Source organism: Rhipicephalus microplus, unplaced genomic scaffold (genome assembly GCF_043290135.1).
Source record: "Rhipicephalus microplus isolate Deutch F79 unplaced genomic scaffold, USDA_Rmic scaffold_12, whole genome shotgun sequence".
NCBI lineage: Eukaryota > Metazoa > Arthropoda > Arachnida > Ixodida > Ixodidae > Rhipicephalus > Rhipicephalus microplus.
In genome coordinates this window covers 30,999,224-31,025,020 of record NW_027464585.1, presented here as the reverse complement: position 1 = coordinate 31,025,020, position 25,797 = coordinate 30,999,224, and the positions used below count along the sequence as shown (strand labels likewise).

Genomic DNA, 25,797 nt, shown 5'->3' with positions numbered 1-25,797 from the left:
CTCCCTCTCTCAAAGTCTGCTTAGACTTTGATGGCATCTTGAAGCACTCCCCTCAAAAAAGTGGAGAGAGGCATGTACTACACCCGTTGCGAGAGCCGTAACAAGGGAGCGCACATGTGCAGTCTGGCCCGGCCGCGCAAAACGGCGTCTGCTACGCAGGAGCAATGCAGGTTGCGCCAGGTTCGAAATGCGAGTGCGGAAGAGAAGAGACCGAGAGAAACGAGAGCGGAGAAGGAGGGTACCGCTACTTTGCGAATTTCTAGGGGCTTTATCCAGCCATAAAGTCTCTGGATATTTTTAGGAAAGTACCCCGATGTGATTTTAACCAAGCCACCGTGCCACACACCCTTCTCTCCCTCCTCTCACTTCTCCGGCCGCCAGGATCATCACGCGTGTTATCACAGCGTGACATAGTATTCTTGATAGGAAAGTGACGCGAGCCCGTTCAAAGAGCTGGCGCCTGCACGGTGGCTGTTCGGGAGAGGATGTAGATAAGGTTTGGACACTTTAGAGTTGATATGGAGTAGAGTGTCGGTACTTTAAATTAAGGGACTTTATTCGGCCACGTGACTCCGTGGTCTGCACACTTATGCCCACGCCTGTACGGCGGCGAGTACCAGTGGGGTGAACACGCAAGCGCGTGACCGACGGCAGTACTAGAGCCGCGTAACAGCCATTGTTGGAAACATTGTGCATGCACAGCGTGTGTGCTGCGATACACTCTGGCCACCGCGTGCAAGAAGTCAAGGATAGGCTTCCGCTAGCTATCCTTTGTCAGCTAAGCTGATGAATTATTCATTTTACGTTATTTCCTTTTTTGCAGTTTTAGTTAACATATAGTTGAAGTGTGAACTGCTTTATACTCAGTTTTTGCATTCACACATCAATCTTTGTTCCAGGTGGACCTTGAAGTGCACGATGTGCCGGCTCAGCCGACAAAAGTGTGGCTAGCAGACGACGAACAATCAGGCATATGCACGACGTGGTCTCCACGGTGGGAAGAGTTTAGTGGAGCCCATGCTATGCACGTGAAATGTTTCTAATGATAGGTGTTAAGCAGCACTGAGAGTGCCGCTGGCCACGCACTCGCCCTAACAGTGCTCACCACTGTACACTCTATAAGGCCACCTGGAAACACACTGCGCCTTTATGTTCGCCCTTCGGGTTCCAAGCGCATCACTTCGAACGCTTTCAGTTCCTAGCTTTATCAAACCTTAAATTTGTCATGCTTGTCGATAAGTTTGGATGCTGAGGGTAGAGAATGTCTTCAAAAAGTAAATTTTGAGGTCACCCGTACAGTTCTTTCGTAAATGTTAATAAATATCTCTGACGTACTGAGCCGCTCTACCATCAAGCTTTCTATGGGTGAACCTTTCTGCCTTTTAGGCGTTCTTTGAGGTGATTCACTTGATAGCGAGTATGCTCTAATGAACGACAATTATTAGAACGACAGTTGTGAAGGTGGTACCTTTAGTTGAAACTTCGGCTGGGAGTTGCTTTCACGAAAGCTTATACCACGTTAATCGGAATTACTGACAGTGCGGCGTGCGATGTTTGCGGCACCGACGAAAATATCGAACACCTGCTGTGCCATTGTCCTCGATTTGCCTTAGATAGACAAGTACTTGCCAACGCAATGCGGTGACTGGATGATCGGCCTCTTTCTGTGCAGCGTCCTCATGCCTCGACAGCCCACAAGGCAGTGAAAGCCCTGCTGTGTTTCCTGAGAAAGACAGGCTTGTGTGAACGCCTCTGACATGCGGTAGAGTTCTACACGCTGCAGTGAAATTACTGTCAGTCTCTCCCCCACCTTTTTTTTCTTTTCCCTCTCTTATCTCTTTCTCGTCTTTCTTGTCCCCTTCCCTAATCCCCCAGTGTAGGGTAGCCAACCGGATGTCTTTCTGGTTAACCTCCCTGCCTTCTCCCTTTTTGTTGCTTCCTCCTCGATTAAGGAATATGTTTTGGACAACATTAGGTCTATCGCGCTAACTTCAAATTTGGTGAAATTGATCGAAAGGGTCTCAAATATTTGTATCCACAATTTTAATAATGAGCGCGCAATCCTAAATTCATCCTTAATGGCTTCATAGCAGGATGTTCTATATTGCAGGCCCATATAGACCATGAGAGTCGCATTAAATTAGTGAGGCGTGAAAGTAAAATACCCTCTTTACTTGACGCTCTATTATCATCATCATCATCATCATCATCATCAGCCTGACTACGTCCACTGCAGGACAAAGGCCTCTCCCATGTTCCGCCAGTTAACCCGGTCCTGTGCTTGCTGCTTCCAATTTATACCCGCAAACTTCTTAATCTCATCTGCCCACCTAACCTTCTGTCTCCCCCTAACCCGCTTCCCTTCTCTGGGAATCCAGTCAGTTACCCTTAATGACCAGCGGTTATCCTGTCTACGCGCTACATGCCCTGCCCATGTCCATTTCTTCTTCTTGATTTCAGCTATGATATCCTCAACCCCCGTTTGTTCCCTAATCCACTCTGCTCTCTTCTTGTCTCTTAAGGTTACACCTACCATTTTTCTTTCCATTGCTCGCTGCGTCGTCCTCAATTTAAGCTGAACCCTCTTTGTAAGTCTCCAGGTTTCTGCTCCGTAGCTAAGTACCGGCAAGATACAGCTGTTATATACCTTCCTCTTGAGGGATAGTGGCAATCTACCTGTCATAATTTGAGAGTGCTTGCCGAATGTGCTCCACCCCATTCTTATTCTTCTAGTTACTTCAATCTCGTGGTTCGGCTCTGCGGTTATTACCTGCCCTAAGTAGACATAGTCTTTTACAACTTCAAGTGCACTATTACCTATCTCGAAGCGCTGCTCTTTGCCGAGGTTGTTGTACATTACTTTCGTTTTCTGCAGATTAATTTTAAGACCCACTTTTCTGCTCTCCTTGTCTAACTCCGTAATCATGAGTTGCAATTCGTCCCCCGAGTTACTCAGCAATGCAATGTCATCGGCGAAGCGCAGGTTACTAAGGTATTCTCCATTGACTCTTATCCCTAACTGTTCCCATTCTAGGCTTCTGAAAACCTCCTGTAAGCACGCGGTAAACAGCATGGGGGAAATTGTGTCCCCCTGCCTTACACCCTTCTTGATTGATATTCTGTTGCTTTCTCTATGAAGCACTATGGTAGCAGTTGATCCCCTGTAGATTTCTTCCAGAATGTTTATGTATACTTCATCTACGCCCTGATTCCGCAGTGTTTGCATGACGGCTGATATTTCTACTGAATCAAACGCCTTCTCGTAATCTATGAAGGCTATGTATAGTGGTTGGTTATACTCTGAGCATTTCTCTATTACCTGATTGATAGTATGAATGTTGTCAATTGTTGAGTAGCCTGTTCGAAATCCTGCTTGTTCCTTTGGTTGATTGAATTCTAATGTTTTCTTTATTCTGTTAGCAATTACCTTTGTAAATAGCTTGTATACTACAGCTATTATCATCTGACAATTATTTCGGAAGTAGATAATGAAAAAATATTTTTGCTGTAATATGTGTTGGAAGAGCACATTGAATGTACCGAAGAAAAGGCTATTTGCGTGGTTGGATTATTAAGCAAACTGAGTAGTTGTCGGATTGGTATGCGTAGAAAAACACCCTTGCATGTGCGTTCACCAAATTCAGGAGTTAGGGTGCATATTATTCGCTGGAGAACTTGCGTATAGGCTTCATCCTCTCGTAATGATCTAAATACCTCCGGACTATGATTAGGCATCCCTTAATTTGCAGCAATTAGGGTTTTGTATGCGAAAGCTCGGGTACCCTCACTTGCTACAAGGTTTTAACTCTTAGCGGTGCAAATTTTCTAAACCTGTACGAATACACCGAACGAGGTTCGGATACAACTTTTATTATCTATTCAGACTTAATTTTTGGAATATACTGGCCGAGATATCGTACGCAATAAATACTGGCTATACAGAGACTTCTTGATAATAAATGTTCATATTTCGGACGTCACATTTCTCAGTAATAACAGCAACTATGTTGACTATGATATCTTTCCTATGATATCTTTGATATCATAGGAAAAAAAGATATCAACTCTGATATGATATCAACTATGATAGCCTGATTTGCGCATCTGATACTTGTTTGTTTATTCTGTCTTTTTTTCTTGTGTGTTATATATGTTGTACCCACCCCCTCTGTAATGCCCTACGGGCACTGAGGGTATTCTAATAAATAAATAAAAATGATATCTTTCTGAAAAATACTAAAATTATGTCATATCAGTTTTTAAACTACGTTTTAAGAGATTACCTGGCCCACACACCAATAAAGGCAATCTTTGCAACAGATGCTTCTCAAAGTGAAGAAAAAGAAAGGTATGTAATTAGCGTTTTCTCTCCTACTCTAGACTGGTACTTTTCTTTTTGCCTTCCAGATTTCATGCCTACCTTTATACCTGAACTTTTTGCGATTATTCCAGGCATCCGATAAATAACAAAATCTGCAGTAAATTTCAAGGATTCCTCATCGGTGTGTCCTCACTCAGGAAATGAGAAATCATGTTCTGAGTTAACTGAAATCCTTAATTCTGCCCCATATAAATTTGATCAAGACGCGTTGGCTTTACGTTATAAGGGCCTATTTCTGAAGTAAATTGACGAATGTGCTAGCAAACCCATCTTTGAATGGCCCGGTTACACCTGAATTGCCGGCGTTAAAATTAATAATAGGCGCTAGAATGGGGAGAAAATTGTTTGAATAACTTACCGCTCCATGATTAACGACCACATTAAAATTTCGGCACCTTAAACAGCAGTGTAACAGTAAAATTTGTCAAGCAAGAGAACTTGACATTGCAATCACTAGACTACGTTGTCGGACTCCATATCTCAATCATTGTTTACACAGAGATGACCTGGCAGCCTCTCCTAACTGTTCTTTTTGCTGAGTACATGACACACCTAAATATTATCTCATTTTCTGCAACAGTTATTCAACTTTGCGGAAGAATACTTTAGGTAACATTTCCGAACTCCTTAGACTAGATCTAGATGTACCAAATGTGCTTTCATTGGGGCTTCGGGCCTGGCTCACCAAGACGGGAAAGTTACCTATGCCTCGGCGGAGTTTATCAAATGCCCTAAACGATTTGGATTGTAGAGCCTACTCTTTCCCTTATTTCTAAATTTCGTGTAAATGCACAATTATTATTTTCAATATTACGAAGCTCAGAGTCACCACCTATGTTTGTACTCATCTCTTGGTAGTATTTGAAACTTCGTTACATTACTATTTTTTTCATCCTTAAGCGGACGACTTTGAATTAAATAATTAAAATTTTTTCTGAAAACTACCTGGTTCCAGGCTGATCCCCCAGCGTCGGCGTGTGCCGCTGTCTAAGGTTCTACTCTACTCTAACGAACGTGACAAATATTGGTGATGCAACTAGATCAGATAGCGAGTGTGAACTGCCCAGTGCCAATGTTGGGGTAATAAGAATTGCGCCACCGTCCATTTTACTTTAAGGATTGCTACTTTGGATATTGTTCGGGCATTTAACGACGTTAGCATCATTCAAGCCAAAAATTCCGAAATAGCTGGGATTGAAGCCTGGCCAAACTAACGCCAATTTACCGGCAAACGTTGATAAGACTCGACAATACATTGCGGATACAGCTACATGAAAACTGACGAAACTATCAAGGGAAGTACCACGAGAGGCTCTTAAATAACTTTCGCTAACCCCTTCGTTTATACACAAAAAGAAACTGGAATGAACTTTCCGAAGATATCGTAAAGTTGAGCGACAACAGCGGTTTTTTTTCATTGTTGTGACATTGTGACATGCCTATTCACTTTCAATGCCTGTTTGGTACGTGTCATAATGTATTAAAGTATTTGATTGCATGCTCTATTATACATCGTTATAATTTTCCAAATTTTTAAGGTGTACAATCGCTGAAATGTTCACAACCACATTGGACTTTGTATCTGTACCCCCCTGCAGTATTGCCACTACGGCGTTGCAGGAAGTCTGTATATAACTCTGTAAATAAAAAAAATAACATTGGAAATGATTACCATGCTTTTAGGTACTGAATATTATAGCTACACGGTTTTTGTGACAAACTATTCGCTTATCAGCCATTTTCTAACTTCAAACTCAATTGTCCTAAATCCGCGTTCTTTATTACTTAGGTAGCTATATTTTCTATGTACTCTGAGATAAACGATTGAATATTCTACCTTGCATTATGCAAAAACGCCTACAGCTGCTGAGGCAGAATTTAAATTATGCACCTTACACTTTTTGTGTTACATATTTTTGTAGATGTCAATTACACAAAAAGACACCCGACAATATTCCCTGGTGGTCAAATGAGCCGGTTTTCTTATAAATAGATGCGTCAATCGACTGTGGGCTGAAGGGCACGATGGCAACTCAACGATGTGGTCGGCTATTCCCCTTCTGTACTTCATGCAGATGAGCAGTCGCAATGAAAAATGCGCGCATTCTAACACCCAATTTTGATCATGCTGCCACGCCAAAGGCTCATTTGCTTGCTTGCAATTATTAACCATGTAGATTGTGCTGAAAACTTGCTGCTATTGCATGGAGACGTAGAGACCAACACCGGCCCTGATATTGCCCAGTTTGCGAAGCAGTTACAAAGTATCGCATACGATTTGAAAGAAATAAATGAAGGGTGCCTTACTACATTTTTAAATAAATGAAGGGTGCCTTACTACATTTTTAAATAAATGAAGGGTGCCTTACTACGCAATCATAGGGCAAGACCAACCCACACTTGGTGGTGGCGTCTCTATTTTTGTCAATAAAACATTATCTTTCAAAGTTCTTCCGGATGTTGAAGGTGTATCAACTGACATCGAGACTCTTTGTAGTAGCTTTACAGTCATTGTGACGTCAGGCATCTAACACTATGCACCGAGGAAAAAAACTTGGCGCCTAAACACGTGACGTTTTACATTCGAAACGCGAAGTAAAACGTCTAAGAAGAAATCTGAACAAGACACCAACCATTGTAACGAGGCACGATCTCACTGTAGCTGTTAGCGACATGAGAATTATGCTAAAAGATGCTAAAAAGTATTAATTTGAAATGATACTTCCCACATTTTCGATAAGCGCTCCAAATAAAGTTGGGAAATATTTAAATCCAAAGGTAAATGATGAGCCCATACGTTTTCCTGAAAACAACAATGACCTTGTCGACTCCTTCAACGATTACTTTCAGTCAATGAAATATTCGACTATTCAATAGAACACTTCAATGCCACCAAGCAAGGCTTGTTCAACCCGTTATAAATATTAATACCAAGAGCCCGGGCCCTGAAAACTCATCAACCGTCTTCCTTGAAAGGTGAGTGAGGTGGGTAGCAAGATTTGCATATCTAATCTTTGATAAATTACAGCAGCAATGCACTATCTCCACGGTATGGAGAAACAGCTAAAATTATTTTAATACGCAAAGCAGGCAGCAAAACCGTGGTTTTAAATTACAGGCTGTTAACACTAACTGGATCTGTGTGTAAGTTTATAGAGCATATGATATTGAAACACACGAGCATTTACGAAGAAAAACCCATGTCCTGTGTCCTGTACAACATGGTTTGTCAACGATTACTAAACGTTTAGTATTATTACACGATGTAGCCCAGTCTATTAATAGCCATAAACAAATTGACCTCCTATTCTTAAATTTCTCGGAAGCATTCGATCACGTTTCACATAAAAAAATAAGAAGTAAATTAAAAGTTACTTTTGTAGATAGTACCAGTGTACACGGGACTAAGGACTGCTTGAATCGCTCACAATTCGTACAGTTACAGAACACCACCTCCAGAACAGCCGCAGTCACGCCAGGCTTGCCACAAGGCAGCGTACTAGCACCAATATTATTCACAATATTTATTAATGATGAGCTCCTCTCAACTAAAGTAAAACTAAGGCTCTTTGCAGATGACTGCGTACTTTAGTTAGAAATTATTACTCCTGCGATAACGTTACTCTAAACGAAGCATTATAAGATGTACACAAGTGATGCCAAAGATGACAAACGGCAACAATAATGCTAAACGTGGTTTGATGAAAATAACCTGCAAAAAAAAAACAGGTCCAACTTACGTTCTTTACAACTTACCTTAAGTTAACCACAGTCTTTAACCAAGAGTATCTAGGGATAACGATTTGGAATGACCCGAATTGGGATACTCACATTGATAACGTAACTAGCTCAGACATAAAAAGACTATTTTCACTCAATGATGTCTTAAGCACGCACCACTGAATACCAAGCTCATAGCTTGTAAAACCCTCGTCAGATTGGCACTAGAATATTTCAGCCCGATCTGGTTCCCGTTGACCCACCAACATAATAAAATAGAAGCGGTTCAAAGAAAAGCAATGAGATTAATTTTTAACTAGTATAGAGTGGCTGGCTGACCAACACACCTACTTAACTACGCTGGAATTTGGACACTACAAACTCGGAAAAAAACTAACAAGGCTACAACTAATATTTCAACTTCTTCACAACATGATAAAAAAAGATACTTCAAGGTATCCTTTTTTTCACGGCAGACCAAGCCATCATAATTGTTTCCACACTCTTGCCAAATACTATAAGATTGGAACTCACTGAAACCTACCCTAACCACTGAATCATCTATAAGCTTCTTTACAGCTGCGAATCAAAGCGAACTGCTTGCCTCACAAATCGTTCTCATGACATTACAACATCAATAAACCCGATAAGTGATTAGTCATGTTATTATTAAGGAGTTTTTGCTTTCTATCACTAGGAACATGTTCTTCGATCAACTCAATGTTCATGATGGTTTGAATAGTTTCTTCGAAAATAATGTGCAGATGTTGTCCGTTTCCCATCTTGCAATTGCTTTCTCGATATTTTTTTAGCTGCTTTGGCGGTAGTCTAGTCCACGTTCTTGTTCGTACTAAAATTTTTGTCGGTTGTTATTACAGCAATGTATATTGTATTATTCGTATGCCATTTTGAAATTTCATACGGTGATTTTAACGCTTATAATTTCGGGTAAACAAATGTTTTATAATCCCATCCTGCTATAACGTGGGCACGGGAGAGCAGCTACGATGCGTTCGCCTTTCAACGCACTGCCCTTTGTGCATTTTTCCTGTTCGGCACATGGAATCCTATCTTGGGTGACGCAGCTGTGCTTCCAGCGTCTGCTGCTCCGTCCGTCGTGGAAACAAGTACCGCACAGGATTGACTTTACTTTCAACCTTGGCTGGAGACGCTGACTACCCCAGTAACCAGCCCAGCAGCACCATCGTCGTGGACATCACCTAATCGGGCCGACTTAAACGACTGGCATCGCCTGTCGTCGTTCAGTGGGCACGGGAGAGCAGCTACGATGCGTTCGCCTTTCAACGCACCGCCCTTCTTTGTGCAGGTTGGTACCGCCCCATCTATACACTGTAAGCGCTTTAATAACGCATTTTTGCTGCTGCTCCCGTGTCCAAGTGTACTTCATGAAATTTTGTGTGACTGTATTTTTGCTTGTAAGTTGCTCTTTTTCTGCGGAGACGTCGAGCTAAACCCCGGGCCCAATCGTATTGATTCTACCTCACAGCACAATGAATTGCTCGCCGCTATTCCTGCCCTCTCTTCCAAACACGACCACCGTCATGAGGAGGTAATGGAGGCATTTGCCGATCTGAAGAAACCTCAAGCAGCACTCGCGGCAAAGGTATCAAACCTTGCGGCCAGGCTAGAAACCGTTGAATCTATCGTTGAAAACCTAGATGTAGTGCCAGCTGCAACCTAAATCCAACGGACTGTTTCAGAGGCAGTTAATGCGCAGAGCGCCGAATTCACCTCTCGCCTGAATGAACTAGAGGACAGATCGCGGAGAGATAACCTCATTTTTTATGGAATCCCTGACAATTCATCTGAGACCTGGGCGGAATCTGAGGGTCACATACGGAATAATTGCTCGCGTTTTCTTGACTTTGAACTACCCGAAGGAGTGATTTCTAGGGCCCATAGGTTAGGCTCTTTTGCCGCGAGTAAGACTCGCCCAATAATAACCAAATTCTGGTCTTTTAAAACAAAAGACCACATCCTGTCACTAAAAAACAAGCTTAAAAATACAGATTTTTCTTTGAGTGAGGACTTCTGCCAAGCTACTCGGCATTGCAGGAAAAAGCTTATCGAATTCGGAAAAGCAAGCGGGCAATCTTTTTCGCTGCGAAACAACAACCTTGTGATGAATAAGAAGCAATATGGATACTGAGCCATAACCAACAGCGTTCACTCCCGTCAGTTCCTCGTGGTACACAGCCTCCTGATAGCGGCGGCGCTTCCGCGAGCAGTCCCTCTCCGGAATCATCCTAGCAATCTCTTCCCAAATCCAATCTAAGCAATGTATCGTTTCTTTTCACCAACATTCGAAGCGTCATGAATAAGCGTGCCACCCTATCTTCAGCCATCGATTCTTGCTCAGCCGTTATTATCGTGTTAACAGAAACGTGGCTCTCAGCAAAAATAAAAAGTAGTGAAATATTTGACTGCGATAAGGCGTACAGAACATATCGTTATGACCGTGACGTCCGTATCGGTAGGGGCGTGCTCGTTGCTGTCAATGAAGCGTTTAATTCCTCTGTGGTTTCGATCAGGTCATCCTTAGAAATAGTATGTTTGCGAATCATTTTCTCCTGTCGTGACTATATCTTGTGTGCATGTTATCGATCCCCAGCTCCTTCCCCCTCCTTTTGTTCTGAACTTCATGATGTTCTGAATCTGCTGATTGTACGCTATCCCAATTCCCCCTTGATCCTTATGGGTGATTTCAATTTTCCCGGTATTGTATGGCGTAGAGACTCCATTAGCGTAAAACAAAACTTACCAGAAAATATAGAATTTTTGAATTTGTGTGCGGACTTTAACCTCACTCAGCTTGTTCTTGAGCGCACGCGGTCAACATCAACCTGTCCTAACACTCTAGACTTCGTACTTGCAAGTTCACCTGATCTCGTTTCTTCGATAACTTATCTCGATGGACTAAGTGATCACATGTTACTACATTTCACCGCGCAAGCTCACCGCCCCTCGAGAACTAAGGTTTTCAAAATTATTAGGGATTATTCGCGTGCCAACACGGCACTAATTACAGCAGAAATGGAACGTTTTACCGAGGAATTCATAACTAACTATGAAGAACGATCTGTCAATGATAACTGGTTGCTTTTCAAAAACAAATTATTATCTTTGCTCAACGAACATGTACCTACCAGTAGGATTTGCACTAAACCTCGCTCTCCTAGGTTTAGTTCCACTTTACGCCGACTCCGCAACAAAAAAAAGCGTCTCTTCCGAAGCGCTAAACGTTCTAACCTCCCCAGCCGTTGGTGTGAGTACTATAGCATAAACAAGAAATATAACGACGCTGTTAGCAACGCAAAAACAATATTTTTTAATTCCACAATGCCTGCTCTTCTTCAGACTAATCTCTGCAAATTTTGGAGCATAATGAGAGGTGAATCTCGATCTAATATTCAATTAACATGTTCTGACCTGGTTGTACCACCTGACCAATGCTGCACGGTTCTAAATAATGCTTTTTCTTCAGTGTTTCAAACAACAGCCCCTTTATTATATCCCCATGTACCCCATGCCGATTTTCCGCCCATGTAACCTATTTTTGTTGGCTGGGTGGGCTTAACTAGGCTAATTTAGGGTTTAAAAATGTCTTCTGCAGGCCCCGATGAAATTTGCTCTAAAATGTTCAAATTAACAGAAGTGTACTCATCCATTGTCCTTGCAAAGCTTTTTCATCAGTCATTACAGTGTTCATCGCTACCCGCTCATTGGAATTTTGGAAAGGTGGTTCCCGTCTATAAGTCAGGTAACCCGCCTCTTCCAGAAAACTATCGACCAATATCGCTCACAAGCATTTCCTGTAAGCTACTCGAACATATTTTCTCTCATTTAATGGACTTCCTTGAAACAAATTCCTTTTTTCATCCTTCCCAACATGGCTTCAGGAGAACATTTTCATGTGAAACCCAATTAGTATCTTTCACTAACGATCTCTTTGCCAATTCTGACGAAGGTTACGACACTCATTGCATTTTTCTTGATTTTCATAAGGCGTTCGATACCCTTTCTCATGAACTTCTCCTCGTTAAAAAAAATCAATTGCACCTTGACCCTTATGTGCTTGGCTGGATTAAGTCCTTTCTCTCTAACAGGTCGCAATATGTCACTGCTAACAACTGTTCTTCCGATACCTCTGCCGTAACATCAGGGATGCCGCAGGGCTCTGTGTTGCGTCCATTGTTATTTTTGATTTATATAAACGACCTTTCTAACTGTGTTAAGTGTTCAACCCTTAAATTATTTGCTGATGATTGTGTGCTGTATTCCAAAATCACTAACCCAACTGATTCTATCAGACTTCAGAATGACCTAGATAACGTGTCTCTCTGGTGTCGTGACTGGCGGATGAAACTTAATTCAACCAAATGTAAAAGCATGCATGTATCTCGAAAAACTTCAGCTTCTAACACTTGCATGTATCTTCTTAATGATGCTCCCTTATCCTCAGTGCACTCGTATGAATATCTTGGGCTTAACATTCCTAAAAATCTATCCTGGCAGAAACACGTCGAATACGTCACTAATCGTGCTAACCGCATGCTCGGATATTTGCGACGAAACTTTTATTCCGTACCCATCTCAGTAAAACTAAACCTTTACAAAACGTTAGTACGCTCTAAACTGGAATACTCATGCGCCATATGGGATCCCGGTCAAGTAACCCTAACTCTCACTCTAGAAGTCGTTCAAAACTGCGCAGCCCGTTTCATTTTGTGCAATTATTCCCGTCATGCCAGCGTCACAGCCATGAAAAAAAACTCTGAACCTAACCGACTTATCATTCCGTCGAAAATGCTCTCGCCTTTCTCTTTTTCATAAAATTTATCATTACAATTCATCTTTAAAAGAGAGCCTTCTCTCTTCCCCCTCTTCCATTTCACCTCGTTTCGATCATTGCTTTAAAGTAGGTGTGCCATTTTGCCGTACAAACCACTACAATGATTCCTTCATTCCCAGAACAAGCAAAGACTGGAACTGCCTTTCCGCGGCCACCGCATCCCTCATCGACCCTGCAAACTTCAAACTCTCCATTTTGCAGCAATTGTAACATTTCGCTTACTTTTTCTTGTATAGCCCCCCTCCTTTCTGTAAAGCCTTTGGGCATGGAAAGAATTCAAATTAATAAGTAAATAAATGAAACATCTAAGGATATTTGCAGTATTTTTAAATAAATAGCTAAAATCTTGTATTGTCAAGCCTGTGTAATTGTAATGTTATTTTCACTGCATTTGCAAGCAGAGGAAGCTGTTTCAGCTGTATTACTGAGCATACGCGTGGCTCTGTGGTAGAACACTTGCTAGCTAAGCAAACGGCCTTGGTTCGATGTTCACTCAGACTCGGCAATTTTTATAATTCATTTTATTGGCAAATTTTAGTTTTTTGGTCATGCACGCGCTGATTTCTCGCTCAAAACTAATGACGACATGTTGCCACTGACGCCAGAATACAACTGGCTCGGCGTCGGCGCCAATACTGTGCTTTAGTTACTTTAGATTTGGCTAAAGCGTACGATAAGGTTGAGCATTCAATTTTATTAAAACAGATGGAATATCACCACTTTCCCAACTACATCACTGCGTGGGTGTCGGAGTTTTTAAGAGGGAGAGAATATTACTGCTTTAAAGATGGGTACTCATCGAATAGATATAAGCAGACACGTGGTGTACCACAGGGGGCTGTCCTGTCGCCAGTTTTATTTAACATTTTCTTAAGCTCCATTCCATCAACCAAGCATATTCAGTTATATGTGTACGTGGACGATATTGTTTTCTTTTTGCAAGTAATACCGATCTTCAATCATTATACCAGAGTCTACAAAATTATCTCAATATGATAAGAAAGATGGCTTAAAAATATTCATAAGACCCTGAACGTAAACAAAACTGTGCTTCTTGCATTCTCTTTTCTGCAGCCTATCAACATCTCGTTAATGTACAGTAATGAGCTCATTCCGCAGGCGAATTCCCTTATATATTTGGGCATCATACATAATGACACATTAAATTGGAGAAGTCACATTGATGATGTGTACTCCAAGGCAACACGGGCCATGGGGTGGCTACGGAAGCTTGCAAACCGTAAAGCGGGTTTAAGAAGAGATGTGCTAATAATGATATATAAACTTTATGTGCGGCCCATCATGGAATTCGGATGTGTATTGTTTTCTGGCAGCGCAGCTTATAAAATGAGACCCCTAATACTGCTGGAAAGAGAAGCGTTGCGTTTGTGTCTGGGTCTACCAAAGTTTGTTGCAAATAACGTGTATATGGAAGCTCGCCTACCTTCTCTGCTCAATAGGTTTCAAATTCTTACTGTGCAAGCATTCTTAAAGATATACAGTTCACACCAAAGACTCATTTTACGCTTTCATTCAAGAACCAACTTTATTTTTCGAAACCCGTTGGTCGCGACTACACACCTCGCAAATAGTATTTGCACAAGCGCTACTAAAGCAACTGAATGTAAAAATTAGACATATTGGTCCAATACACAACCTAAAGTCAATGCTTAGCATACAGTTCGATGATATATTTCCTCATAACGCGAAACAGTTGGCATACAGGTATTTGAATGACCAGTTAGCAGATTCTCTAGCTCACCTAGAGATAAGCAATATCATAGCGACTGATGCATCTGTGTCAAAAGAAAAGGCTGGGGTTGGCATCTTCTCTCCTTCTTTGGACTGGTTCTTTTCGATTCGACTCCCAGATTATACCCCGGTATTCATTGCAGAAATATTGGCCATTGTTCTCGCCCTACGCAAATTACCCTAAAGCTAATCATTAGCAGTTATCATTACAGATTCGTTATCAGTTTGTAATGCACTTTCTGCGGCAGTAAATTCAGAGCTGATGAATACGTTTCGGCATTTAGTACCGAAAAACGTAAAAAAACTGCACTTGCTATGGGTACCAGGCCACCGCGGATTATATTTGAACGAAATGGCGGACTCTTTAGCAGCAGTATCCCAGGGTGGGCCCACCATCCCAGTTTTGCCAGATACGGCTTACGTAACCGCGCTAAGGTTCCGAAATGCTTGCCTGCAATGGGGAAAAGGTAATTTGGATAAATTCAAAGATTTCGAGCATTTGAGCTATTGCTGGAATAAACAGTGGTGTGTATCTCGCCAGTTAGAGGTCACTTATACCAGATTGCGCTGTGCAGTTCCACAACTAAATACCTTAATAAAGCTCGGCTCAAGGCGTCACCGCTATGCATTTGGTGCAACGAAATTTAAACAATTGAACATTTCTTTTTATTCTGTCATCGTTATTTTTATTAGAGAAAAAGATTTTTAGTAGCCCCATTACAAAAGCTAGGAATACAAGTAAATTCACCAGTAATTTTATCACTTGGCGGAACTTCATTTGGTTACTGCCACAGGGATGTATGCTCCGCTGTGTTTGATTACATCAACGCAACTAAAAGATTACCATGCTAGTGAACCCATTCCTTTTCAGGTCTTTAGTTTATAATTCGTAGTTATGTCTTTCAAAAACAAAAGATGGTTTGACCGCTTGCTCAGCAAACAGTTTTGCTTTTTGGTAGTATTATTTTAAACTACTTTTTCAGATTGGCTTCATTTTCAATTTAGTTTCATTTAAGTATCCTGCCACCCGGTTCTTGGCCCATCCCCCTTTGTGGGTAAGCGCCATCCATCAGAGGTCATCAGCATTAGCATCAGAATTTTTGCAAAACAAGCTCTTTAATACTATCGCGTTGATAAACACTTTAAAACACTGCAACTTCACGATACTTCCAGGGAAAAAGCACACTCCAATACAGCGATGGGCGTGATGTACCGTAATCGAGAGTTCGGCGGGATACCGCCTGGTCAGGTAAAAAAATTGTAACGAAATGCAATAATAATACTAATAATAATAATAATAATAATAACAATAATACTAACACTGTTTGTCCTCATCATCATTGTTGTTATATATTATTATTATTATTATTATTATTTGGTGTTTTTAACGTGCACTGACACCACACAGTACAGGGACCGATACAATGTCGCCTTCATCACCACACATTACACGGATGGGATCGAACCCACGACCTCCCGGTCAGCAGCCGTGCACCCTAGGCCTTGCTCCTCCGAGGCGCAATGTCAAAGCAAAGCAAATAGCATTATAACGCGAGACCTTTAGACAGCTTGTGTCACAGACATCCTGCCGTCGGCGTTGGCATCGTTGGGTGTGAGCGGAAAATCGTCCGTGAGCAAAAAAGCAAGTTACAAAGATCGTCGCGGGAGGCCGCTTCTTGTCTATGCGTGCGCGCGTGATCACACTAAAAAATCTGCGCATTCAAGCAACGAAAAAAAATGCTCAAGGCAACGAGACACGGGTGACGTTGTTTCTTTGCCCCTGCCACCCCTGCCTGCTTAGCTTCCAGCGCTTTCGTCGGGACGAGAGAAGAGAATGCAGTTGTAGCATGCGACAAGCCTTTGTAACTCCACTCGCACTTGACGGATTCTTGAAAATTTTGCGGCGTTGAATGCGTGAGGGAATAAGCTCTTCCAGTGAATTGATTCCATAGTTACTTGAAAGTGTTTCAGGGCCCCTTTAACGCATTTTGTTCCACAAGTGTCACGACGAAAACGAGCCCCTTCGGCGATTTGTAGGCTCATTTTGGAGGCCTCAAACTACGTCGGAAAAGGCCAGAATAGTGCAGCCATCGCCGCTAAAAACACTCGAGAACTTTCAAACAGCTCTAAAAATGGGCAACTATGTCCATCTAGCGGAAAACTTATGCCTTTCCAGAGGCGTTGATCAAGCAAACAGCAAACGCTATATAATGTAGTGCTATCTGTAATGCATTGAGACTCTTTATGGCCTCCGCGATGGCGAGCCCATGGCGTGCATCTTGAAGGCCATGCGACCCTTATTTTAGATCTTTAGTGACTGTACTCATGAGTGACTTTGCCGACCTATAGCCTTGCCTTTTTTTTGTTTCCTTACAGAGAGCAGCGTACAACTAAAACATATCGCGCGGTTTCTTATTACATTGTCTGAATATTACTTGAACAATCTGTTTTAAAACACTCCTGACTCTCATGCAGCAAGGTGTTTTATTTATAAATCGGGGCAGACAACGGGGCGCATTTGCGCTCACTCGAATAATTTCTGTGGAACACCGTCCAGAAGGATAAAGATAGTGTCTACGTACCCCCTTTTCTGCTTTTCCTTTTCAAAGTGATGAGAGAAATCCTCGGCGATCTTGGCTGTCTGGTTGGATTGATCCAGGAACCACATGTTGTGCATCTGCAGGGGCCTCTTGAATCCCATTATTGCCATGCTGTTAAAAAGAACGCCACGGGCTGCATCAAGTTCGCTCAAGCCAAGTGATTTTATCTCAACATTCATGACATCAAAGTTTCATCCAGTTAACATGACTAGACATTGTTTAATTATACTAACGACACGCTCGTATTGAGGTTCGTCATTGCTATGTTTTCGTTGCTGTCGTTAAGGGCATTCCAGCTCCCAACGTTTTTATTGTCAGTGTGAAACAGTTTCATTTCCTCGTAACTCTTCCAAAGTAATGGTTTCATTAATCTGGTTCAGGTAGGTATGCATGTTTGTAACACGGGTGTTTTATGCCGGGGTTCACCAAGGCTTCAGTGACGCACTTCCGTTATGACAGTGACGTCGAAAAATCACGCAAAATAAAAAGAAAGAAAAACGTTCCGGCAACGGTAGTAAAACCGTTGACCTCTGGGCCTGTGACGACAAATGTTAGGCCCACTTTCCACTGAGCCATGTTCGCATACTTCGTAAGCCTAAAAAATTCGTTTTTGATATCTACCACTGTCCTCTCAGAACGTTCTTGGTAAAGTGCAGGAATGCATCATTACCGTGGCATCCGCGATTGATTCCTTGAACACGTCGTTTGCGACTGTCCATCGCGTTTGGCGCGTTTTCAGTAGGACAAACTGCACATTTCTCGACGCCTTAACACACACCGAGATTGAGACCTTACCCCAAGCCATACAGCTTCCTAACATTCACTAGAGGGGAGTATGGCGCGGCGATCATTCGGCAACTATGGGGATTATTGGTAGTACACGGATCTGCCTATCCCAAGTGCTTGCGGGTTTCGAACACTCATCGCCCCTGATGGCGGTTCCCATTTATCAAGGGCTCGTACCACGTGATTGCGTACACGTTCACTCGTGGTCGTTTTTCTGGAGTTGGTACAGAACGAGTGGATCAGGTCAAATTGCATGAAGTTTTTGCGAGCAATATTGTCCGGTAATGCGAACTGTATCAAACGATACCAGAAAGTGAACCTTGAGTTAAATTAGTGTTCATGTATGCACCAATACTGAGAATAGGCATCTATATGCATTTGGGTACAAACACCAAAAATGGGCATTTAAAGGCTCTATAACACACTGTAAACGTCCTTCTTAGCCTCTATTTGGTGTACATACATCAAAGTAGGCTGATACGGACTCATGTAACAAATTAGTCAGCAACCTAAAACGCAGTCTCTACTCGTCTTAACGAGTGTACATGTATTCAGGGCTTCACAGTGCTCGTCTCGCAACTTTATTGACGTCGCAAATTCACCAACCATCAGCGACATTCACTAAGCGAGGGACTGTTTTACTGCAAGAATATTGCTGAAAGCACCATGAAAAGGAAAGTTGTTGACACCTCCAAGCTTGCAGAAAAATCGAAATGCTCGATTGTTTAGCGTATTAAATCATTTTACTTGCGATCAGATAACTTCTTTTACCATTACACACTACATAACAACGTGCGGGTGGCATGTCACCGATCACGATACACTTTTGTTCTCAAACGTCGCTCTACACCACACAAGGACAGGCAATCAGTGAAGATGCACAATTAAACACAGAACTGCATTGGTTTGTTGCACACACATGGTCTCAGTTGTGAAACCCAGATAAATAGCATCATGTTATTGGCCCTGAGGAGGCTTATTCACCGGCACTGGCTTCAGCTTTCACCATCTCATATAAACTACTGCCCTACACGGCGCTATTTCGACCAGAGTACGGGATAGTAGCGCGGTTTCCAGGCTTGAAGATAGTCGCAAGGCCACCGGAGTAATTAAAATTAACATACAAGAAAGCCCAAAACCCACATACCTTGGGAATCGACGTTATCAAAGCATACGGAGGGAAGGTGACCGTATTGTAATTGTTTTTATTGAGAGGTGACAAAATGACACTAAATATATGCAAAAATGTTCCGCACACGGACATACGTTGGACATTTGCACATGTTTTATACAACTAGTTGTTCGCACTTGCGCAACGATGCCAACAGGAACATGATTATTGGCAACACGAGAGCCGGTAAGCTGATATCTAACTCTTGTGCTCGAGACGGTAGTAGCCCTGGACATTACTACGTTATTTACTCCATTGGATGGCAATTACCTACAACGTACCTACACCGTACCATAGTAGTACAGATTTAATGTTTCTAAAATTCCATAACCAGCGTTCCCACAACAACTGACCTTTCACCAACACTCCACCTGAATAGTGTACTTTCCCAAGCAGCACCAAGACGTGGCACGGCTCTGTGGTAGAATACTTGATTACCATGCAGAATGCTTGGGTTTGATTCCTGCGCTGGGACCCCGGCGTTCGTAGTATCAACACTGGCAATGTTAGTACTTCTTATTGCTCTCGCGTTGAAATTACCAATGCTTGTTGGAACCAATACTGGGTACATATTGTCACGGTGTCGTGACGCAGACAATGGGTGCAGACTTGATGTTCTGTATAAATTGGTTATTCGACCGTACTTGTGGCCACGTAAAAGGAACGACAGATTACAGCTATACACTGGCAGTGATAGCGGCGAACAGAGCGTCGGCCGTCGATCAACTGACAAGCGGCGAAGCGCGTCAACATTTATTCACGTGTCATCGAATATTCTAGCGCTTTTGAAAGCGCCCATGTAGGTTCCAGATTAATCTGCAGTGTTCGTGAAGTGGGTTTAACCCTAAATAAATGATCTACTATAGTCCTGAAGCTTCAACGCTGCCGGCGTGGTTTTTGCTGAGAATTATGTACAGCGCAACAATGCGAAAACAAAACTTGAGGAAAGAACGGGGCATTACCCCCTTCTAAAAAATTGGTTCCAAATCTGCATGTTACACCGCACATGTAGTCGAAAGACGATAGTCTTGCGTCTGGAGAGAGGAAACAAAACGTTTTTTTTTTTTTTGATGTTCTGCGCAAGAAAATTGGTGAAGGGTATTCTGGAGGTGCTGCGTTAGAGTGCCTCGAGCGTGTAGCGGAAGTGAATGAGAGGAGTGGTTATAAAAGGGAAAAGAAGAGAAAAGTGAGCCCCGTAACTGCATCAGGGGGCGACACCTCAACAGTAGAAGGCGAACGAGCGCATCGAGGCACGTTAGACACAAGTGCCATCTGGCAGTCATCTTCGAAAAAGAAGGCATCCAGCCCGCGGAGAAAGATGCGCGCCAGTCTCGGAGGTGATAAGGTGTAAAACGCAAAGCGACGGGCAGGTGCCACCAACATGTCGTAGTAGCAAAGTGTTGAAAACATCTTTTTGAGCATCGCGTTGCTCTGTTAGCGCAGCGCGATTAAACGCTATATTCCTTAGAGTTACTTGCGTGTGCCTCTTTTAGTATAAAGGCAGACATACAAAACTTCTAAGTGTTATGGCACCTCAGATATGCGCAATAATTGCTTTTAATTGACAATCGCGCAACTTTGAACGCTAAACCTTGAGCAATACTGGTGGGCACAGCGAATGGGGTTAGCCGTTTGAGGTATCGTTAAGACGAACAAACAGACAAATGTACAGACAGACAGACAGACCAAAATTTTTTCGTCGAAGGTCCCCGAGAAAGACTATCGTCTTTAAAAGGCATCGTCCATATGCTAAAAAAAAAGATGAAATTATAATAATAGTGCAAGACAGTACAAGCCCTAAATTACGATACAGCAATGACAACAACTAACTATGCTCTTTTGGTTCGTTAACGCGCATGAAATGGCTTGAGACGTGGCATGAACGACTTCAGGTCACGATCGGCGCCGTTAAGAGTTCGTAATGCAATCGAGGACAACCTCATAGTCGAGTCGGCCAAGGCGTCGATCTACCCTGTGTGGTCCGAAGTACCATCGCAGAAGTTTTTCACTGAGTCCAAGTCATGGCATCGGCATCCATATTCAAACACGTCCACCGGGCTGGTATTCTACGAAGCGTAGTCAAAGACTGCAACAACTGCAGTCGGTCGTCTGTTCTTGATGCGGAGGTGGGCGAGTTGTCGGGCTTTTCGGCGGCTGAAGGTACTCACTCACACCGAGGTTTTCTGCGTCAGTGATGTAAGGGAACATGACTTCGAGCGTCGTTGCAGGGGTCCTTCCGTAGACCAAGTGGTACGGCGTCACCTGCGTCATTTTCTGTACGGCGGTGTTGTACGCGAAGGTACCGAACAAAAGGATGTCCTCCCACGTCTTGTGTTGGACGTCCGCACATGGTCAGCATGTCTGCGATGGTCTTATTTAGACGCTCAGTGAGGCCATTGGTTTGTGGGTGGTACGCGTTTGCACGGCGGTGGTTTGTCGGGCTGTATCTCAGGATTGCTTGAGTCAGGTCAGCAGTAGACACCGTACCTCTGTCAGCGATGAGAACTTCTCGGGCACCATGCCGAAATATGATAATTACAGCGAAAAACTTGGCTACCACGGTAGCACTGACTTTGGGCGGGGCTTTTGTTTAGCGTAGTGGGTGAGGTAGTCAGTAGCTATGATAACACAGTTATTTCCGCAAAGTGACGTCGAAAACGGCCCCAGGATGTTCATCCTGATCTACTGGAACGGTCGCCGGGGAGGGTCCATTGGCTGGAGGAAGGCGACTGGGCCTGTTGGCGGTGTCTTAAGTCGTTGATGGCCTCGACATGTCTTCACGTAATGAGTGACGTCGGTGTTATGGTGCAGCCAGTAGTATATTTCTTGTATCCTCGTGAACGTGCGCGAAACACCAAGGTGTTCTGCCGTTAAGTCATCGTGCAGGGTCTGAAGGAGTTCTGGTCGCAGAGCTGAAAACGCTAAAAGAAGGTACTTAGCTCGAAGCGGCGTGAAGTATTTTTTGGAGAAGTCGTTTCGCAGCGAAAACGAAGGAAGTTCCCGCTTCAATACCTTCAGAACAACGGAGGTCCTGCCCTCAAGGTATTCGTTTAGGCCCCTAAGTTCCGTGTTGGCTCACTGTCGTTCAGCGGGTTGACAGGGGCACAAGACAGACAGTCGGCATCACACAGTTTTTTGCCGTGAACGACGGTAATGATTGATTGATTGATTGATTTATTTATTTATTGATTGATATATGGCGTTTAACGTCCCGAAATCACCATATGATTAGAGAGACGCCGTAGTGGAGGGCTCCGAAAAATTCGACCACCTGGGGTTCTTTAACGTGCACCCAAATCTGAGCACACGGGCTCACAACTATTCCGCCTTCATCGGAAATGCAGCCACCGCAGCCGGGATTTGTACCCGTGACCTGTGGGTCGGCAGCCGAGTACCTTGGCCACTTGACCACTGCGGTGGTGCGGGAACGACGGTAATGTCATATTCTTGAAGTCTAATGCTATATCGTGCGAGGTGACCTGAAGGGTCCTTCAAGGTAGCTAGCCAACACAAGGCGTGGTGTTCCCTTAGAACTTTGAAGGGCCTGTCGTAAAGGTAGGGGCTACATTTGGACGGTGCGCAGAAGATGACAAGGCCCACGTTTTTGTTTTGTTGTGGAATAATTGTCTTCTGCTTTGGATAGCGATCGGCTAGCGTAACTAATATCCTTTCCAGTCTGTTAGTCCTCTGAACAAAAACGGCACCGAGTCCTACGTTGCTTGCGGTGGTGTGTACTTGTGTCTTGGCGAATTCGTCGAATAGCGCAAGCAACGGAGGCATCTGTAGGCACCGTTTTAGTTCTTGAAATGCCTCCTCCTGTGGCGCTTTCTACTTGAACTCCACTTCGGTCTAGGTAACGCTAGTCAATACGTGGAAATGCGAGCAAGCAAAGTTTCCGACGAATCGCCTGTAGGATGCGCAAAGGCCGAAAAATCGGCGCACTGCCTCCTTGTCGGTGGGCGGCGGGAATTCGGAGATGGCGGCTGTTTACCGCGGGTCTGTACGGACTCCACAAGTGCTAATCACGTGTTGAAGGAACAAGAGTTCCTCATGCGCGAATTGGCGCTTTTCTGGCTTCAGAGTTGTCCCGGAGAACTTGTCGCTTGTAGTACTGGTTCAATAAGACGGAGATGCTAGACGAAGATCGAAGAAAATTGTATGACGTCGCCCAAATATACAAGGCCGGTCTGCCACTTCAACCGCGCCACTATGTATTTATAACTCGTGGAAAAGTTGCAGGCACCGGGCAAAGAACGAAGGACATGACATTGAACTCGAAGAGGCCATCTGGTGTTAAAAACGCACTCTTCTCTCGGGCTCTCTCGTCGACTTCGATTCGCTAATAGTCGGTCTTGAGGCCCATCGACAAAAAGTACTTCGCGTTGTGGAACTGATCCAGCACGTCGTCTATAAGTGGAAGAGGATACAGGTCACTTTTTGCAATTTTGTTGATTGATAGATTTCATGTGGGGTTTAACGTCCCAAAACCACCGTATGTATACGAGAGACGCCGTACTAGAGGGCTCCGGAAATTTTGACCACCTGGTGTTCTTTTTAACGTGCACCCAAATCTGAGAACACGGACCTACAACATTTCTGCCTCCATCGGAAATGCAGCCGCCGCAGCCGGGATTCGATCCCGCGACCTGCGGGTCAGCAGCCGAGTACCTTAGCCACTAGACCACCGCGTCGTGGCTTTGCAATTTTGTTCAGGCGGTGACAATCAACGCAGAAAGTTGGGGTTCCATCCTTCACTGAAACCGGGGAGACGCCAACGGACTCTTTGAGGGATAGATGACGTTGCAACGTAGCATTTCGTCGACTTATCTCTTGACGGCTTCACGTTCTCGCATCGAAACTATGTACAAACTCTGACGAAGTGATCTGGCATTTTCCTCTGCTATGATGCGATGTTTTGCAACTGGTGTCTGCTGAATTTTTCACAATGACGAGAGGCAGTTCTTGTATTGCCGAAGCAAGGTTTTCAGCTCTCTTTATTCATGCTTAGAAAGGCTCGGATTCTCATTGAAAGCTCAATGAAAGCCTTGGTTTCAAGCAGTAGGTTCCGCAGAATCGGTAATGACGAAAAAACTGGTGCCTTCTACAATGTCCTCAATGCATGCGACCGTCGTGCTTTTATTCACGTGTCTGTACTATTTGCGGCAATTCGAGAGCATAACTGATGCTTTCTTTCCACGCCACTCAGCAATTCCTCCTGCAGCGCAAATATTATGGTTTACTAACAGCTAGTACTGATTGCCTTCAGCGATGCCTTTGAAGTCTTCTGGTTTCAGGCTACTAACGGAAATGAAGACGCTTGAGCGAGGAGGAATGATCACTTGTTCTTCCAGGACAGTCAGGGCATGGATTTCTGATAGTGTGTGCCGCTTTTCCTGTGGATAGTGTCATCGACTTTGTTAATTGGTGGATGACCACGCCATGGAGACTCTTGAAGTTCATACCAAAAATGACATCTCTTGAGCAATGCTGCTGTAGTACTACAAAGCTTGCGCAATAATTCTGCCTGTTAATAGTGGCTCTGGCTGTGAAGATTACAGCCGGTGTTACTCAGGGACCTCCAGCTGTGCAGCTTTTGGGGCCTTCCAAGTGGTCCTAAGTTCGTGGCGAAAGTACTACTGATGACGCAATAGTCGGCTCCAATGTCGACGACAGCTGTGACGCTGTGGTCGCCAATGAGGACGTCGAGATCGTTAGTTTGTCGCCTGGCATTGAGGTTGGGTCGCGGCCTCAGATCACGGCTATGACTGTTTGTACCACTGTTACGGCGTCGCATCGTCACGTCTTCTTCTGGCCGCCAAGTTCCGACGCCGGGACAACGTTTAGGTTGCAGCGGGTTCTTGAAGTTGCATCGGGGCGTTTCGTCGTCGGCGGAGAATCTTCGGTTGCTTATTGTATAGCAACCACAACTCTATTGGTTGCTGCCCTCAGTTTTTTTTTTTAATACGGGCTAGGCAACCGGCACCGGGTTGGGCCAGTGTACGGCCGGTGGTCACGTGACACGTAGCGACCGGGTGAAGTTGAACGTGAAGATCGTCCCTACGTTTGTTGCGCTGCTGCGAGGTAGTCGGTGATGTCGCATGGTCATCACCCCACTGTGGGTGTGGTGCGTCGATAGCCAAACCACGCAGCCCCATATGGCAGTACTGGCAGCAGTTGTAGGTGTGCCCAGCTTCTCCGCAGCGGTAACATTGTGGTCGGTGGTCGCGGCTGCTCTACACGTCAGTTATCCTCGGAGCGTTGCACTGGCATGCGGGTGGATGGTACGGTGGCAGTGTCTGGCGTGGAAACTGCGACGGGGAGACTTCTTGACATGGACCGGCAGGGGAGCGTAGTGTCAGGTTGCTGCATCAGTACTCATTGCCTGCAGCTGTGGCAGTTCAGGGGTTCTGAGCGATCGCTGGACTTCTTCCCGAAAATTGTCGGCGATGGAGTCCGCTTGCAGCTGTGATGAAGGTAATACCTTCCGCAGTTTCTCTCGCATGATCACTCGCAA

General features: G+C 44.0%; 1 protein-coding gene across 5 annotated transcripts in view; it reads right to left on the bottom strand.

Moving 5' to 3' along the window:
* The window catches only part of LOC119166718 (ATP-binding cassette sub-family C member 3), a 308,522-nt gene that overhangs the window by 220,413 nt on the left and 62,312 nt on the right, over positions 1–25,797 (bottom strand). For all 5 annotated transcript variants that reach the window (XM_075882443.1, XM_075882442.1, XM_075882441.1 and 2 more), the window contains one exon: positions 17,309–17,437. In XM_075882443.1, the coding sequence (XP_075738558.1) occupies positions 17,309–17,437 (129 nt within the window). The remainder of the gene's footprint in view (positions 1–17,308; positions 17,438–25,797) is intronic.